At 43.4% G+C, this 19394-nt stretch overlaps 2 protein-coding genes across 3 annotated transcripts; both read left to right on the top strand.

Moving 5' to 3' along the window:
* The first annotated feature begins 13562 nt into the window (after positions 1 to 13562).
* Lce1m (late cornified envelope 1M) lies at positions 13563 to 14817 on the top strand. Of its 2 annotated transcripts, none has more exons than NM_001355725.1 (2): positions 13563 to 13603; positions 13985 to 14817. In NM_001355725.1, the coding sequence occupies exon 2, from the start codon at positions 13996 to 13998 to the stop codon at positions 14542 to 14544; it is 549 nt and encodes a 182-aa protein (NP_001342654.1). In that variant the 5' UTR covers positions 13563 to 13603; positions 13985 to 13995; the 3' UTR covers positions 14545 to 14817. The 2 variants fall into 2 exon arrangements, with proteins under 2 accessions (NP_001342654.1, NP_079696.1); NM_025420.3 differs by having other exon boundaries at positions 13563 to 13607.
* A 2120-nt stretch (positions 14818 to 16937) lies between these two features.
* Crct1 (cysteine-rich C-terminal 1) lies at positions 16938 to 18419 on the top strand. The gene is made up of 2 exons (NM_028798.3): positions 16938 to 17008; positions 17774 to 18419. The coding sequence occupies exon 2, from the start codon at positions 17796 to 17798 to the stop codon at positions 18102 to 18104; it is 309 nt and encodes a 102-aa protein (NP_083074.2). The 5' UTR covers positions 16938 to 17008; positions 17774 to 17795; the 3' UTR covers positions 18105 to 18419.
* The last annotated feature ends 975 nt before the right edge of the window (positions 18420 to 19394 follow it).

The raw sequence follows: 19394 nt of genomic DNA, 5'->3' as shown, positions 1-19394 counted from the left end.
TGACAGAGCTACAGAGCAATCACAGCACGCATAAATTATTGGGCTTTGTTATTTGTTTAGACAGGACTTCAGGTAGCCTAGGCCAGCCATAAACTTACCATATAGCTGAGGATAATATACACACCTGTTTGGAAAGAGCTTAAAAGTAAGACACTATGCCCCTCCTTAGAAGTGGGAACAAAACACCCATGGAAGGAGTTACAGAAACAAAGTATGGAGCTGAGATGAAAGGATGGACCATGTAGAGACTGCCATATCCAGGGATCCACCCCATAATCAGCTTCCAAATGCTGACACCATTGCATACACTAGCAAGATTTTACTGAAAGGACCCAGATGTAGTTGTCTCTTGTGAGACTATGCCGGGGCCTAGCAAACACAGAAGTGGATGCTCACAGTCAGCTAATGGATGGATCACAGGGCTCCCAATGGAGGAGCTAGAGAAAGTACCCAAGGAGCTAAAGGGATCTTCAACCCTATAGGTGGAACAACATTATGAACTAACCAGTACCCCTGAGCTCTTGACTCTAGCTGCATATGTATCAAAAGATGGCCTAGTCGGCCATCACTGGAAAGAGAGGCCCATTGGACACGCAGACTTTGTGTGCCCCGGTACAGGGGAAAGCCAGGGCCAAAGGGGGGGAGTGGGTGGGTAGGGGAGTGGGGGTGGGTGGGTAAGGGGGACTTTTGGTATAGCATTGGAAATGTAAATGAGCTAAATACCTAATAAAAAATGGAGAAAAAAAAAAAAAAAGTAAGCCAGATTTAACAGCTTAGAGTCTTCTGGGGCTTTGCTGAGCTAGTTTGTTATTTTAAATTTACTATTAGTCATCTGTTTGCTACCGCTTTGTACCTGCTGTACTACGCAGCCTGGAATCGGTGGTAAATTCTCAGAATCGGGATTTTTACATGTCTTTCTATATGGCCCTGTAGACATGAGTACCTGGCTTGCTTTGCATACATAGAGCACTAGGGGGAGACAGAGTCAAACATAGCACTGCATCTAGGTGAGAAAGATGCACATCACAATAGGAAGCTGTTGCTAGCCAGTGCAAAACTCCTTCTCCAAGGAATCAGAATTCGCTGTACTTTCCTCTATGGAAACTGCAGACTGCCTTCTATGTATCATCTTGAAAACAGTGAACACTTATATGATGATTACTGCATGCAAGACACTAAAGTGTTTTTGCTTAATATAGTTCATAGGATTTTTATTGTATTATACTTTATATAAGTACACGCACAAAAGGTGAAATATATCCTTATACAATACTTCATATTCTATCTATTATCTATTTGTTATCTTCCTGTTTACCTACCAGCAATCATGCTACCTGACTAATCATTTCATTCTATAAACCCTAGGCTTAGAGAAATTAAATATCTCACTCCAGGTTGAGCTGGGACTCAAATCCAACCCACTGGCTCTCAGATCCATAGCTCCCTTTGTATGTCTTTGTTTCCACTATAGGTTGTCTGTTCATATGCAGCAAAGGTGACAGCTTGTCCATGCTCAAGTTCATTCTTTTAGTGTTTTTCCCCTCATTCTAATTCAGGCTTTAAGTTTGGAAGACAATATCAGTTTAATAAATAGTTACTGGATTATTGACTTGTCATTTCAAAGACAATAAATTAAGATTAGGAACAAGGGTTTCAAGTATAAGCCCAGGACCTACAGCCACCTACTCTTAGTTATTTTAAGGAGTAACTGGGCATGTGTCTCAATCCTAAAGCAGGAGGAGGCTAATTCCATAGTATTTCAGTGGTTTCTCTTCTGATTCCACCTCCAGAATATCTTGTCTACCTAACACCTTAACTTTCTTTTTTAAAATAGACTCAATGAACTATTCTGAATCCTTATCATAAAAAGCAAGTACTGAGTCACTGTACAAGACTCCTCCATGTACTTTAGTGGCCACTGCATCACCATAGAGGACTACTCCACCTGCCCTGGTACTACTTAGTATTACTCCTCCTGGTACCTAACCCCAAATGCCCAAGATCTTTGCTTTATTGGGAAGTAGCATGCTTAGCTGCAAGCCTCAAATGATTCACAGAGAAACAGTAGATTCTGCGAGTGCAGAGAAAGCCTGAGGGAACACGAGAAGCACAGACATTAGCCAGGATGGAAGCAGGCCCCGTGCACTCTTCAGTTTGTTCCATCGATGGAGAACTCCTCCTCTCTGGACCTTGGTTTCTGTGTCTGTCTACTCAGTGATAGCTGTGATGGAAAGCTGAGCTGAATTTAGCTCATAGCATGACTATGCTTGTCTCCCACAAAGATACAGCCTTTGAAATAAGGGCAAACATCAGAGCAGGAGGAGACGGGGCTTTCTGGCACAGGACCACTGCCCACCTTACTAGCTATTTTTTCCTGGCCGGAACTCCCTTTTCTCTTAGCATCTTGTGAGTGAGTGTGTCTGTTCTTCCCCAGCTCACCCAGAAGCTGAGGAGCAGAGTCGGGGTGAATACACCAACAGGAATCGCTGCTGTGTTTACTGGGCAGTAGCAGAAGGGCACCTGTTTGACCTTTGTGTCTGATCCGTGAGCTTATGTGGCCTGGGGCTTAGTAGTTAGCCTCCAAACATCCCTACCCTGATATAGTAACACAATATTTACTTTGGATGAGACTGTGAAGAAGTACCTGTTGCATGATGAAGTCTGAGTGGTTGCTTGTTTTCCTGCTTATCTTGCTTATAATCTGACTTTAGTTTTATGTGGGAGAGGCAACAGACACAGGATAGATGGGCAAATGCTATTTATATAGTGCTTTGAGGTGTAGGAACACTTTCCCATCCATTTTCCAGCTGAATGCCCACAAGACCTCAGGAGGCTCACCCACCTCCCTGTAGTTCTACAGATCCATAGACTTTGAACTCGTGCTATGTCCTTTCTCAGTATTTGTCCTGGTGAACCTTCAGTTACGAAGATCAGCAGATATCTCTGTACTTGCTACTGTGCTCTTAAATTGTATCCCTAGCCTAGCACACAATTGTTATTTTCAGAGAAAATTATTTTTTTGTTTTGTTTTGTTTTGTTTTATTAGTGAGAAAATGAAGCATAATTTTATGGGTAAGAAACCAAGAGTCCTAGAAGCTAAATAATTTGCCCAAGGTAACCTAATATCAGATGTCAGCATTGGGAATCTAGCTCCTAGCTTAGAAAGTCAGAGGTAGACTGCCTAGACAGGCTGCCGTTAGTTAGGAAGGCATTTGTTCCCTGGCAAAGAACTATGGGTCTCTGAAAGGAGAACAGAGTATTTTATGTTATCCCCACCACTGAGGCATCTTGGGAGTTTCAACAGCATCTAGCATATTGTCTCATAAGTGTGTGCTTAGGCTTCCATCCACTCAAGCCCTGTCTTTACCCAAGGCCTAAGGACAGGGGTTGTATGTTCTTCCCATGCATGTCTTTCAGGTCCACAAAATGCCTGGCAGTCTGATGCTACTTCCTTTGTTCTTGAAGACTGAGAGATAACCACTCAGCCCATGAGCCTGCCAACAGCAGCTACATGTGCTCTTTGTATGTGATGTAACTTGGTAGAAGAGGTATTGTTGGTGTTTGGATATTATCCACAGTTCTATGGACCATTGGTTCCCAAATAGTGAACCTGAGGGAGACCTGAGAGACAGTTCTACCACATCCACTCAGTGTGGTGGGTTTGTAGAATTCATCTCATCAGCTTCTTCCTTGTCCTTATAAGGTTACACTGGTCATGGGAGGCAGAGTGACTTCCCAAGCCCAGATTATTGTCTCACCTGACAGTCTGGTTCCTGGAGGCCTGCAGAACCAGCTAGGGAGACCAAAGTACTCATTCTCCAGCCACCAGAGGAGTCTATCAAGACTGGGTCACAAAAATTAGCTGTCAGATATATTATTGCTATATTGTGACCAGGACTGTTTGTGCCTAGTACTGTCTTCTAGATCAGCAAAGTCCAGAAGTATTGATGCTCATGTCTTACCTGTCAGGCCCCTCTAGTAGATGATTTGCTACTCTCTGGCCTCTAGAACCAAGGATGTCACATAAAGCTTCAGATTATGTGAGTGACAATACCATTCACAAGTTTATCACATCATTACTTGTTGGTTGTGTTTCTGTCATTATTGTTAGCTTATATTTTCATAGTACTCTATGGTTCACCAAGTACATTGCTATATGTGAAGTCATATGATTAGATAGTATATGATAATCATTCATTTTGTTGATAAAAATTGAGGTTCAAAGGAGGAATAAACGATGTTCAGTGTTGTAATGTTGACAGGGTAGAGCTGAGACTCAAGGGTAGGTTTCTCTCTTTCCTATTTAATTTTATTTAGCCGCATTTACTCCATTAAACTGTTTCAACTTTAAAGATGAGTAGCTCCAAACTGGTCCTCATGTTTTGTTCTCCTGACAGAATCCATTCAGTATCCTGAATCCTGGTTCCCAATGAGAAACAGCACCTTGGTAACTGAGGCACAAAGTACTTTTGAGTCTGGTACTTTGGAGACAAGGTCCATCTGTAGTCTCAGGGGTGAATATAGGAAGGATGTTCATGGAAGGTCCAAAGAAGGGAAGGAGCTTGAAGACATGGCAACAAAAGGTTTTAGGGCACTGGTTATGTCCCACAAAGGGCACCTACGGAATGACATTTTTCGACTCCACAAACTTTCTGCTCAAGTAAATGAGCTTTTGTGTCCAAGAGTCCCAAGGTTGGTATGAGGTAGCAGAGGTCTGAGAAGTTAGCTTACGCATCAAGCACAGGCTGCAGAGTGTCTAGGCAGGCTGATACTTCTCTCTAGCCAACTTGATCTCAGCTAGTTCAAGTACAGTAGCCGACTTAACTTCATTTCTCCTTTCTTTCATTCTGTTCCACTTCCTTCTTACTGCAAATATTTACTCAGCTTCTACTATGTTCCAAGTATCTCCTGGAATTTATTAATACATCATAAATCTAAAACTGTCAGACCTATTTGGTATCTGAAGTTTAGTCCAGGGTCTAAGCTCTGTCTGTAACAGAAGACCATGATCACTAGGACGTTACAGTGTATGTTAGGAACTGACAGACAACCAGAAAGCTCATCCAAAGGGATTTCACAGAACAACCTCAGAATAGTAGTGATTAAACCATCAAATTGGAGACCCATTTTCTCTTCACTTAAGGTAGCTGTCTCAAGTGTGTGTGCGTGTGTGTGTGTGTGTGTGTCCGGGGGGGAGGTACGATGGGGGAGAGGATTCAACAGACAGAAATCAATCAGGTTTTAATCTTTCCGTAAGACTTCCTCAAGTCTTCCTGGCACTCAGTGGGTTGAATGGACTCCTTTGAACACTACAAGGTTCCACTTACTCACCATTAGACTCCCTCAATCCTGATGTGGTCAATGAGGTAGGCACTTAAGATAGTACCAGTGGAAAAGACATGTTACGGCTAGAACACCTGTCCTGACTTCTTACAACAATCTCTGGATAAGAAGAGATATCCTGGATACCTGATAGACTCCAGGTGATCTGAGAAATCTAATAATAGCTCAGGCAGGGCCTGACATCACCTAATTTACCTAGGAATTCAAACACCCAGTGTTTGCCAAGCATCCCTAGGTGACCAAGGCAACATGCTGAGGAGAAGTGACTTCAGTCACAATTTCCAATTGAATCAGACTGAGTCAAGGTCAGAACCTGCTGTGCCACAGCCACACTGGCCCTGTGGGCCCTCCTCCCTCTTTGACAATGACTCCAAGCTCTCATTCTTCCACTGGTTCTTTCTTCATCCAAGAACTATTTGCTGAATGCTATGAGCTGTGTCTGGCCTTGAGGATACTGTGATGAATAAGCTGAGGCACCTGTTCTTATGGAAGCTGGGGTCAGACTTTCAGAAGGTCTCCTTGGAGTTTTAATGATGGAAGTAACATCATTAAACATGTGGAAGTAACAACCCTGAGCTGGGCAGACTCTGAATTCCTCAAGGAAAGCCGGCAAGCACAGAGCATGACAGTCATTTCTCTAAGTTTTACTCTGTAGCAGGAGTAGCTGGGGTCTGTCTGCGCAGGTTTCCTAAACACAGTCCTTGGTAGGAACCTGAAAATCACATTAAGAAAGCAAGGCTATCCCTAAGGGGCAGCTACATCTGGGCAGTTTCAGGGATGGTCATGCGACAGAATTTAGAGGGTGCAGGGAGCATAAAGGTAGATGGTTCTTAGAAGATGTTAAGTTATTACGAAGTTGGGTACTTTTGGGGGAATTTGATTTTTATTTTCCTTTGGGAATAGCATGGAAGTTATTAAAGTTCTAAGTAGCTCAGACTCTTCATCTTTTAGAAAGATGGGAAGAATCTGTAGAAAATAGGGAATGGGGCTGGAAGGAAGAAATCCATGTGTATCATTAGATGTGAAGGTGGTGGACAAGGAGAAGGCAAGATGGCTCCTAACCAATGTTGGGATCATTTATTGATAGTGTTGAGGCAACTTTCAGGGAGGCACTGGTAGTATTGTACACAACGATTGCTGTGAGCAGTTTGCTCTAACCACAGCATGCCTTTTCTAATGTCATTCTTTTAACTGCCTACCATATTGACCATATTAGAATTGAGGAAGCCTGGGGGTGTGGCATGAAGTTGGAGCCTTTCAGTGCTTAACAGCATGCCCACTCAACCCAGCTGAGAGTCAGTGGAATGGGTGATGTCATGAGAGGGTAGGGTAAAGGATGGGGATCTGGGAGGAGAGAGTAGATAGTCACATGGTAGCAAGGGGAAGCAGTAGGAAGACATTAAAGGTAGCAAGAGGATTTGTGAATACTGAGGCAAGTGCTTGCAGGAGTGTGTGTGTGTGTGTGTGTGTGTGTGTGTGTGTGTGTGTGTGTGCAAACCTAGAACAGAGTCAGTTCTAAGATAAATCTGCTGCATTTTGATGGAAAGGATTGCCACAAAGGCAGCAGGAAATTCTTGGTCATTTCATCATTAACACAGAGCCTTCAGGCATCTGTGAAATTGTCCAGATGCCTGAAACATGACTCAGCCACACTCTGCTTGTGCTTCAGAGGCAGAAGCATGGCTGATCAGGCCACTGAAGTCTTGGCATGGCAGGACAGGTTTAGCCTTGAGCTGGAGTGAGCATGGTGGGCGTGTAGCATCCAACGTCAAGGAAAAGAGGTGAAGAAAGAGCAGCTCCAACTGCAATTATAAGTCCCGGTGCTAGAATCTATGGGTATTTTTCTGTGTCAAGCAAAAGTTACTTTGGTTCACTGTTTGAAATCAACATTCTTCATTACTTGAAATAGGACAGAGCATAATGGAAATGCTATGTGTCCCTCATATTCCATCTGTTTTTTTCTAGCCTTCTTCCTTCTTCTTTTCCTTTCTTTCTTCCCTCTTTCTCTTCCTCCCCTTTACTGAGTCTGCATTGTGTTCTGGAGCTAGGCTTCAGATGTACAAAGTCAAATTAAATATCTTTAACTTTTGGAGTGTAAGCATAGTCAATTGAGCTTTGAGGTCTCCAAGGGGAAGATGATTTTACATGGGTTGACATCTAGAGCTAACTTTTCTCACTACTGGAGCCAATACTTTAACTAAATCAATAATAAGCCCCTGGTATTATCTGGCCACGACTTGACATACAAAGAGTTGAAACCAGTATTCTTAGTCCCCATTTGGAGCTCAGGGCCAGGCTATGCGAGGTATCCTGACAGTGGTACCAACCCTGCTTTTCTTGGTCCTCCCACCTCACCCTCAAGGCTTTCTTTCTGCAGCATGGTTGCCCTCAGCAGGTGTTCTCAGAGTATGGCTGTATTTTAGCTCTGTATTCTGGGTACTCAACAGAAGGGCAACACACTAGAGGTCAGATAGGCAGGGAGAGGGGTCTGAGACTCAGAGACATGATGGTGGGGTAACAACTCCATCCTTGTATGTCCAGTGACAAGCATGTTGCCTGGTGCTAAAAGAAACTCAAGACAAAAATGAAGTAGAATCCAAAATGGTGGGAACTTTTCTAACATTTTTGGTCTGTATAGCATCTCTACGGTAACTTAAATATTAAGTGAAGAAAATTACTAACAAATCAACTAATCAAATAAATAAAGCAAGATTAGAAAATACATGTACAGAAAAATAAATAAATAAATAAATAAATAAATAAATAAATAAATAAATTTTTGTCATTCCACTCAGAAATAATTGCTGTTGGCATGTTGCTGTAGCTCCATATAGTACAAATGTATTTATATACTATATTAACTTATCTAAAGCCTAAAATAAATATAGCCAGTGTACTACTTACATATTATAACTCCCTGTATATACCACTTGTCTAATTCACTTTGCCTGGGTTTTGTTCCCTACCCAGTCTGCTCCTGTTACAGGTCTGTGGGAACTCCGTTGGGATGTTGACTATTAGGATTCCTAGTGGATGATGGTGGATCGAGAGTATCATCTTGCCTCCTCAGTGTCTACCCAAGTCCTGGGATTTCTGTGGGTTCTCAGTGTGAGTTGAGACAATTATATATATTTTAAAGCTATCTTTGCCAGAAGAGTTCCTCTAGCAGTGGCAAATAAGGACAGATAGCTTTGTGCAATTGTGAGAGTCAGCTGAGCTCCCCAGAGGAAGTGTCACCCGCTGGACAGTAGAGCCTTTGCAGCTGCCTTGGAGTGCTTGGCCCTGTGCAGCTGGCCCCTCCCCACTGCACCTGAGCATGCCACTTCATCCCCAGCTGGAAAAACAAGATGCCTCAGTGCATGAGCTCCTGGGAGCCTCACTGGCTATTTTTACTCTTTCCCAGTGCCTACCCAATATATTTATTTATTCTCCAAGAGAAGGGATCCTCCTTTCTCCAGTTACTCATTCTAGAGGATCCTGGAGCATTCCTGCCTCAGGCTCCAGCTGTGAAAATGTTCCTCATGATGGAGATATCATCACAGCTGACTATGAGCATCTGAAAGATCAAGGGCCAGCTCAGACATTGCCAGTCTGAGCTGGAGTGGCTCAGTCCCAGAAATAGGGTTTTCTCAGAAAGCACTCACGCATACACCTTGTCTCCAAGTAACCATGACTCAGCCTCGACTGTTCCTGCTTTTGCCTATGTCTTAAGTATTCTATTATTGGAGACATCAGTGTCTAAGAAGGAAGAACATGGAGTTTGCAGATTCATAGCAGAAGTTCTAGAAGCTTTCCACCAGCACACCCTTTAGTTGTAGGAAGAGGAAAGCTGTTAGTGTTTTTTAGCTTCCAGAGGTAATCCACACCCTTGGGCCTATGGACCCTTCCTCCATTTTTAAAATGCCTCATGCCAACACCAGCTTCCCTGGTCATATCTTCTTTCTCTGACTCTTATCCTTTTGCCTGCTTCTTAGAGGAGCCCTCATGATGACATTAGGCCTACCTCTGTAATCCAAGAAGGTTTTCCCATCTCAAGACTCTTAACGTTAGTCAAACACGCCAAGTCTGTCTTGCTGTGTAAGGTAAAACATTCACAAGTCTGGGGGTAGGTATCACTGGCTACCAGAGATTACACCAAGGGAATCAGGAGTACTGAAAACAGCACAAACAAGCCAGACTCTGGTGGCGCATGCCTTTAATCCCAGAACTTGGAAGTCAGAGTCTGGTGGATCTCTTTGAGTTCAAGGCTTGCCTGGTCTACAGAGTGAGTTCCAGGACCACTGTAGCTTCACAGAGAAACCCTGTCCAAAAAAGATGTGTGTGTGTGTGTGTGTGTGAGAGAGAGAGAGAGAGAGAGAGAGAGAGAGAGAGAGAGAGAGATCTTTAAATGTTAAATCCTGGATCAGCATGTGGAGTGTGAGAATAAAACTACTCCAAGCCCTACTCCCTAGGATCAGATTCCAGGGCAGGATTGGCAGAGAGGAACAGAGGAAGGGAAGCCACAGGACAGGGTTTCAAGGACAGCCCTCTGGATCTGCCCAGGAATGGAAGTGTTCATATGATGTGATGGGGCTGTCTAGTTTTGTTCACCATCAAAGTCTGAGGTCTTTTTGCAACCTCATCCTCAGATGTCCAGATTGCACTTCTACTTCTTCCAGAAGTTTTCCTATAGGAAGATTTATGCGTCAGGCCCATATCTGAATCTCATTGATGTTGTCAGTGTCTGTGAGTAAGATGCAGTGATAAGTCAGGTTTGAGCAAGGCTGAACTTCTGGGCTACAGAAGAGGTATCACAGTGGTGCTGCCCCAGGAAGGCTCCTTGGGTCCTGCCAGATAGCCCCTCCCTGGTGATGTCTGACAATCCTTTTCATACAGAGACTTCATTCGTAGTTATTGAGGAGAGTAGAGGTAACAATGACTTTTCAAGAAGTGTGATTCAGGCCACGATTCACCAGAGTTATTACAATTTTCACTCCAACTCCAGCTATTCAATTTTCATGACAATAGCCATGCTTAGTAAGCAAATTCTAGACATTAGTCCTAGATTTCCTGTGAATCCCACTTTGCCTCCCTTCCCAGCATGTTCAAGTCTCTTACATATAAGGAAAATTATTTTCATAAACCTATGTACTTCCTACAATATACCTAAAATTACATCTATATTGCTTTAAATAACATGTAGAGTGTAAATGCTGTATATATCATGCTGAATTGATTCAGGAATGGTGATTCAAAGGAAATGTCTCTACACATTCTATGCAAATATACCCTTTTCCCCAGATATGTCTAAACTTCAGTTATAGAACCTACATATTTAGAGGATGGCCATGTATATAGTGACTCTTGTTAGGAAAAAAAAATCACACAAAGAAATTAAATTCATCTAACGGGCAGAGTGCTGTGATGGAGAGAAGGTTGATGAGGGTTTGAAGTCCAACTCCATCTCTAACTTTGTGTGAGTCAGTAGAAGTCTCTTTCTATCTCCCAGTTTCAGTTTTCTTGTCTAAAAGGGAGGTATTTGATCTAAACCAATGATTGTCTGTCCTGATTTGCATTAGAACCACCCAGTGACCTCTTGGAGAATGCTGTGGCCTCTAGGGTTGTCAGCATTCTACCTAGATATTCTATCATTCCACAAATTGTATGGAAGTTGCTAAAAGAAACTTTAGTCCAGATTTTTTTTTGAGGTATCTGTCCTCTTTTCCAAATGGCAAGTCCAACCTGATGAAGACATGAAAATTGAGCCTCTACTGCTTACAAAGCAACAAATTAGATCTAGCAGAGATTTCTAAACTCAAAGGCCTTACCTGTGTGAGCACATGTGCAGATTGTACATCCAAATAATTGTAAGCAGATGGGCATTGTTCCACTTATTCTTCATCATGCTCATGTATTACACAAATGATTCCTTTAGCATCTATTGAGATTCTTTTTCTAGAAATTTGAGTCATGTTCTACATTCCTTTTATGTTTCTCAGCAAGAGAGGTTGGTTCTGGCTGAGATCTAGCAACCGGAACAGCATATCTGCTTCCCTGCCAGTAGTCTCTAAGCCCAAACTCTATCCTGTGTTATGAACTTCAGAGGTAGAATGGTGTCAGGTATCACTTTTAAAAATATTTATCAAGTATTTCATATATATGCTAGGCATTATTCTAAGGGGTTTATGAATGTTAGTCACTCTATAAATGACACTGAGAGATAAATGCTATCTATTTCTTCATTTTGAAAATGAGGATAATGAGGGTTAAAATAATTTGTTCAAGGTAACAATGTTGCTAAGTGAGGAGCTGAAATTCAAACATGGAACTTGTCTTAGGAGTTAATGCCTCCTGCTACTGCTCCATGGGCAAGCTGTCTGTGAAATGGTCATCTGGCTTTAATTCTTCAAATGGAGTACACAGAGAATGTTCCATTACAATTTTAGTTGAAAATTTAATAGTAAAACCCCTTACATAAATAGGATGAGGAAAGAGTTACAAAGAGTCAATGCAAAACACAGATCACTAAAACTAATACATAGTAAAAATTAAAGGGAAGAAAATAGTAAAATATTTGAGAATGGGATTACAAGTGACATTATTTTCATGAGAATGGTCTTTGTATACCCTCATTCACCAATGACACACAAATACTTTTAATCTTTTGTTATCAGAGAACACATGTGACATCAGAACTGTTGTGTTATATGCTAGGCATTATTCCAAGAGCTTAATGATGATTGGCTCAATCTGCAAATGGCCCTTTGAGATAAGCATTCCTTCTTCATCTCATATAGTTTTAGGATACAATTATAGATGAAATGGGATCTATAGTGATTTTGTTATCTTTACTTCTGAAATTCCATAGCTTTTCATACATTTTTGTTTTTAATTTGATACTTAAAAACATAAAGATTATGTGCATTGATGGGTGTCATTTGGCACATCAGCACATTGATGCAGATTCTTTTTACAGTTTCATTGTGTGTTCACGGGCCGAGCTCTGCTCTGAGATCTTTATCCGTATTGCCTTACCTAGGGAGCTAGGGATGGTTATTAGTCCGATTTTACAGAGACAATTAAGCAAGTTGCTTGAGAATGCTTGGGTGGAGAGAGCAAAGCTGGAAACTGGTCCTGGAATGTGGGTTAAGACTGTGCATGGTGTTTCCCACTACAGCCCATCCACCCAGGAATGGACCCCAGACACTGCTGCTCTCCCCATCTCCAGTTCTTTCCCTGTACCTTTCATTATGAACTGTTTACTTACTGACAGCTCTCCCAGCTCAAACAATGTTGGTGACTTCCCAGGGGATTTAATCTACCCAGGGAGCATTCTTTGTAGGGAAAATACGTTTTGTCTTCCATCATAGGTGCATAAAAGCTTCTTGAACAATCCCTCAACCCCCTTCCCCAGCATTGGAAGAAAAGTCTCTACCTTAGATCATCTATAGAAAAGAATCTCTCGGCCTTCCCCTTTGGGATGGTTGTTATAGCTGAAGTTCCACTTCTGGCAACTTCAGCTGAATTCTCTCCTCTCACTTTACCCTCTATATACACATGGTCCCTCTACATTTGGCCAGCCAGAGGTCTACTCTTTAGGACCATATGTAGAAATAGGGCCTTCAATGATTTCTGCCTACTTGGAGGAATTTATCAATGTCAAATGTTCATGGATTTTTTTTGGCATGTCAAATTCAGACAAGAAGAGAATCCCAACCACCTCTATCATCTTCATTAGACCTACCTGAAATAGCATCAATAGAATATCCAGCATTCTTGGTCAAGGTTATGGCACCATCTAAGAATGAAAAGAGCCACATTAGTTCATTGGCTTGGGCAGGGTTTTATTTTGGGTTCTTGTCCATATTATAAAAGGGCCATTTAATTTCCTCTACTTTCTATTCTGAAGAAGAAACAGATGTTATCTTTACCCTCTGAGCTCTAGAATTGAACTGGCTCATCTCAGGAAATAGGGACCATAGCAGAGCTGCTTAGGAGACTGACAGACAAGAACTGTATGTAATGTGCAATGTTCTATCACCATCCTACAGGCTTGCAATTCTCAGAGGCTTTTCTGTGCATTAATACCTCAGATGCTTATAGAGGGAGGAATTAGATCTTTGGGATGTAAAGGGAGGGAGTCATACATACCCCTCATGAAAGATGTTATCAGTATCCCACACATGGGGATCTCAGGTCAGAGCAGAACTGTATAAAAGGCAGGCGGTTCTCATAGCACCTCAATCCATTACTCGCTGAGTGATCTACTCCAGTGCCTGAGGCAGGTAGAACATCTCCCAGACCAGAGAGACTCTGATGCTAGTTTTCTGGGCAGAAAGGGGCTCTGGTTGGAACTGAGGGTAATCTTGAAGATGAACAAGGGGAAAAGAGGGTTAGGAGGGAAGGGTTTCTCTGCAAGTGAAAGGTAATGGAAGATTGTACTAGTATCTTTTTGACTTTACAGTGAATTTATTTGGAAGGAAGAAGTGCTTATACAGGGATCATTTGTACTTTTTATTCTCGAAATAAATTTAAGAGATTGGGTTTTCAAACTTCTAACTATTTTAGAGATAAGATACTGTAAATTCATAGTTCAGTCTTCAAAGCAACATTTGAGCTGTTGACCTTATATTTTTTTGTATTATTTTTCACTTTTATCCAGTTCCTTTGGAGATGTCCTGTCAGCAGAGCCAGCAACAGTGCCAGCCCCCTCCCAAATGCAAGACCCCAAAGTGCCCTCCAACCTCTTCCTGCTGTAGCCTGGGTTCTGGGGGCTGCTGTGGTTCCAGCTCCGGGGGCTGCTGCAGCTCTGGATGTGGTGGCTGCTGTCTGAGCCACCACAAGCCCCGATTCTCTCTCCGTCGCCGACGTCACAGCTCTGGATGCTGTAGCAGCGGTGGCAGCAGTTGCTGTGGCAGCAGCGGTGGCAGCAGTTGCTGTGGCAGCAGCGGTGGCAGCAGCGGTGGCAGCAGCGGTGGCAGCAGCGGTGGCAGCAGTTGCTGTGGCAGCAGCGGTGGCAGCAGCGGTGGCAGCAGTTGCTGTGGCAGCAGCAGCGGTGGCAGCAGTTGCTGTGGCAGCAGCAGTGGTGGCAGTAGCGGTGGCAGTAGCGGTGGCAGCAGCTGCTGTGGTAGCAGTGGGGGCAGCAGTGGTGGCAGCAGCAGTGGCAGCAACAGCCATCAGCAGTCTGGGGGCTCTAGCTGCTGCTCTGGAGGTTGCTGCTGACCTGGCCACGAAGAACATGGAAAGCAGCATTGACTGAAGACCTGCAAGCCTAGGGTCTCCTCTTCTCTGGTTTTCCCGCAGAAGTACTTAGAACTCTCTGTACGTCCTCTTCATCTCCCTAAAGCTCATCTACCACGAGGTCTTCAGGTCCCAGCTCTGAGATGCATTGGCTTTGCTTTTTTTCTCTGACACAACTAATTGAGAATGAGATATTGAAAAATTAGCTTTGAAAAATCTTTTTCTGGGCAATAATAAAGCTTTTGATTCCTGACACCATGGCCTCCCAATGTACTTTTGTTTCCCTCTTCCAATTCCCTCCCTCCACACCAAGTCATAGTCCCTTTCGTTATCTAAATCACACATTTTGACACTGAATCCACTTAAAACTTAGTACTCTGAGGCCTGTGCCCCTTATACCAACTTGCACAGGGGGGACAAGGCATAGGTTAGGACAAGCAGTACCCAGAAAAGCTCCATGATGGGACGGTGACACTCAAAAGGGACCCATGATTTGAAAAAGTTTATCTCTTAATCATGGAGAAAAAGATTATCTGGAGTGCACATTGTGGGCTCTCATGAGTAGACACACTGTTGTCTGATTATCGCCAGCTGGCCAGGCAGGGAAGCTGAGTGCAGAGCATTTCTAGAGAAGTAAGCTGAGGAGACAGCTGTGAAATGTTGGGAGTCCACTATTCTTGGAACCTTAGAATTTTAGGTTTGGGTTTGAATAGAGAATAAAGAAACCATCTCAGCCAAAAATTACCCCCGCCTGGTGGTAGTGGTGGTGGTGCATGTGTGCATGCCTGTGTATGTGTGTGTGTGTGTGTGTGTGTGTGTGTGTGTGTGTGTGTGTGTGTGATGGAGTCAAGGGTACTTAAGTCACTGAGTTTGGATGTTCATGTAATATTCCTTTAGGGTTGGGATGGCTTCCTCAGGAGATACTAAAAATATTTATGATAGAATAGATAACTGCAAGTCTGCCTTTCTATACAAGATAAGCAGTTAGCTCCTCGGTTGATAAGAGTTAACAGTGATGCATAAAGTTGGGGTAAGGAGTCCATACAGTGAGTATCTACTTGATCTCTCCATAATGATTCCTATCACCCTGGTTTTCTTCACCTTTTGCATAATTTTCCAGAGGAGAACCCACATCTAACTTAGTACTTCATTACTTCCTTCTCTTTTCTAACATTGATCTCTCTTCTTGGAATGTCTTACCTCTTCTTGCCAGGTGCTCTGGTTCAGTAAGCAACCTGTTAATCAGGCTCTAAAGCCATGGTAAATGAAATGGGTATCTTCTATGACTTGTCTTTCCTTGTCTGTTTCCTCATGCCACACCCAGCAATGCACCCCAAAACCTATCTCACTCTTAATCCCTGAATTCTTAATCTTAGATTCTCTTATGTCTCATACTCATGGTTGGTGTGACCAGGTAGTTCCAATGATTGAATCAGAGGCAGTTGACCTCCAAAGTTTCCTCCAGTTTTATAAATCAGCTAATCGAAACGCAACAATTACTATGGGAACTTTCAGGCCGTTCCCCCTTTTATTTTCCTCCTTTTTCTTCTTTGCTCTTTTATTTTATCCTTTTCATTTTGTTTTGTTTTATTTTGTCTTTTTCCTATTTGTCAGTAGTTCTAGGGACAATCTATCCTTAAGGAGATGATATCAGAAACAGGAGCTCCATAGGCTAACCAGCTTACTATTTTCCAATAGGCCTATACTCCTCAACCATTTTTGTCTGCGATCCATCAGGGTTACATAATGGGAATATGGTCAAGTGACTTCTTTTGGTCTTATTGGTCCCTTAACCTTGCCTGGGCTATTCTTCCTGTTAATGGTGACAGGAAGAAACCACCGTTGTGATTTCCATCCCCACCATCATCTTCCTTCAGTGCTCTCTAGAAGCATCTGGATAAAAGCCAGAGGGTTCATCACATAGCCTGCAGCCTGCTATGAAAGACAAGAACCAAGGGCCATAGAGATGCAAATAAGACAATAAATGATAAGGAGATAGCTATACATGAATAAGTGTGAGAAAGTAGAACAGTGCAGGTGTTCTCCTCCCCTCCTGCTGTGTGTGTGTATACAGTGTTTAAGAGAGAACCCCGGACCTCTCCTCATTTGACCCCCCCCCCCCAGGCCTTCTCTAAGCACATACAGCCCTCCCAGCTATGAACAGTATCCGGTTTGAAAAGTAAACACACCACAGCAATCCTGGCACCTCTGTGAAGTGACTTGGTTGTCCACGTGCACCACCTACAGTGCTATCTGAGTGATGAATGCTTCTGGGATGTAAGTGTCAGCTGAGCATGTCTGTTGAGAAATGGGCTCCTCCCAAGGACCTGGACTTGTTGGAATCTTATAAAAGCTTCTCTGGCCATACACTGTTCAGTCTTCTGCCTAGCAGGTGTCAAGTTCCAGTTGGAGAACTGAGTGAGTCTTCCTGTGGAGCCAAGGTCTAGTAAGTATCTAAGCGGGGTGTCTGGGGGAGGAAGCTGGGGAGAATGGAAGACAGAAAGGAGGAAGTAGGATGCAGCCAGAATGTAGCTGTTGGAATCTGGCTTCCAGTGAGCCAGCCTTTTGTGTTGCCTATGAAGATGCAAAGGCTTGGCATGGCGCTGACCTTTGAAAGGTTTTCCAGACTGTAAAGAGCTTTGAGTAACCCGGGTCTTTAGGTTCCCTGGTTAAGTTATTCCTATTCTCTGCCTTTTCCTTATAATGTGAAGGACAGGCAAGAAAGAAGGTGCAGAGCACGCTTTTGTGTTTTCGAATTCTCTATACCCAAGACAGAGGGACACAGGTAATACTTGTGTGTTTTCTGACCGATGTGATGCTTATACGATATTAACTGAGATTACCACTTGAAAGAGCTGCGTGGTCAAAGTACAGTTAGGAAAAGGCTGAAGCCAAGAGATTTTTGATTGAGTCATATAGATAAATTGCAGCCGTATGCTCTTTATTTTCCATCATGGAGCTCTTGGATGGTCCTAATGTCAGTCAGGGAGACTGCACTGATCCTTTTCAAATTCTGTTTCCTGCTTTGTGCCTCCACCACTGGAAGCTCCTGTTTGAGTTTGTTTCTTTGTTTCCCTTCTTTTTCTTTCTTTCTTTTATTCCTCTTGTCCCAAAGCCAGACAGACTTTTCTCTAAGGCAAATACTTAAAGTTCTGTGTTCCACTATAGGGAAGAAAAGGCGGGGTTTTAAAAAAGATTGTCTTTCTTTCAGATTCATCTTGACAAACGCCGAGATGTCTCAACAGGGCGCCAAAGGCTTTTCCAAAGGGTCTTCCCAGAGTTCCGCCCCCTGCCCCGCCCCGACTCCTGCCCCCGCGTCCTCCTCCTCCTCTTGCTGTGGCGGAGGCTGCTGCAGGGGCTGCGGGGGCGGCTGCGGTGGTGACTCTGGCTGCTGCGGCTCCAGTTCCACCGGCTGCTGCTGCTTTCCCAGGAGACGCCGCCGACAGCGCTCTGGCGGCTGCGGCTGCTGCTGCGGAGGAAGCCAAAGGTCTCAACGCTCCTGCAACAATCAGAGTTCAGGCTGCTGCTCCGGTGGCTGCTGAAAGCCTACAGAGCTTCTCCGGAACAGCTGGCATCGCACAGCGTCTTTGCTGCTCTCACCCAGTCCTCCATAGTAGTAACAGGAAGGACCGGCCTAGGAGTTTGGTTTCCCTTAAGCTAACTGCACTTTGATGTTCAGAAACTTCACCCTGTTCTTAGACCTGTCCTCTAACGTTGATTTTCCTCCCAGGGGATACAAGTCAGGGGTGGGACTTCAGATCACGCTATGGGCAGGAGGTTGTGCACAGCAGTGTTCAAAACAGGCCTCCTGATTTGATTGTCGCCTGGAGACATAATAATAAAGCTTCTACCTCCTATGAACGCTTCTTTTCCTATTTATTCCTCCATCCGTGCCTTCAGTTTTCTTATTTTATACTACCTACCCCTCAAAGGCTCATGCCTGAAGGAGAACAAACACATTAACTCTCTGCGAGTTCTCAGGATTTGGGGTAGGCAGTCTCATCTACTTTGTGTAATGACTCACTGTGGTGGCTGCTGCTGCGTCCATTTTACAGAAGGGAAACTAACGTTAAGCTCAGAGTCACTTCTATGCCTGCAAGATGGAGATGACTGCAAGATTCCGGAGATCATTTTGTTAATTGGTGTGCTTAGCTTGGTCTACTCGAAGTGATTTGGAAACTCGGAGTTCCTCCTAGAGCAAGCCTTGCCCAGTCCCCAGGCCCAGACAACCGAGGGAGTCTGGTTTGAAATGGCAAGTTTAGGAATTTGAATTCAGTTCTGTTGAATGTTTTCTCTTCGTTCCTCTTTTCTTTTCCTCCCTTCTTTTCTACTTCTCCCCCCCCCCTTCCCTATCCTTTTCTCATTTTTCTTTTTCTGGTGGAAAACAATTGACTTTTGCTTGCTGGATGAGAAAATTTTCTATGCTTACCAGGAGCCTGGAACTCACCATCTTTTATGTCTGATCTATGAAGCTGAGGCATGACCAGGAACCACAGGACTCCTCTGTTTGTGGCAGTTGGAACAAACTGTACTAGAATAGAAGTCTTTGTAAGCATAGAGTTTACTGTTAAGGTTAGGTAAGACCTCTTAGCCTCCCTCATGTCTTTTAGCTTCAGAAGAGATTGTATAATAATGATAAAAAAAATAGGACAAAACTAGCTAACATTTGTTGAATATTAATTTTGTTCCAGACACAAGGTATAGCACAGAATGTATGTATGTATATTCATTTAATTTTAATAATCTCAAGAATAGGTTTTGATTTTCCTAGTTTTAAAAGTGTGAGTGGATTGGGGTATCTGTGCCAAGTTTCACAGGCAGTGAGTGTCCTA

This window comes from Mus musculus, chromosome 3, assembly GCF_000001635.26.
Source record: "Mus musculus strain C57BL/6J chromosome 3, GRCm38.p6 C57BL/6J".
Classification (NCBI taxonomy): Eukaryota; Metazoa; Chordata; class Mammalia; order Rodentia; family Muridae; genus Mus; species Mus musculus.
This window is presented reverse-complemented; position numbering and strand designations above follow the sequence as displayed.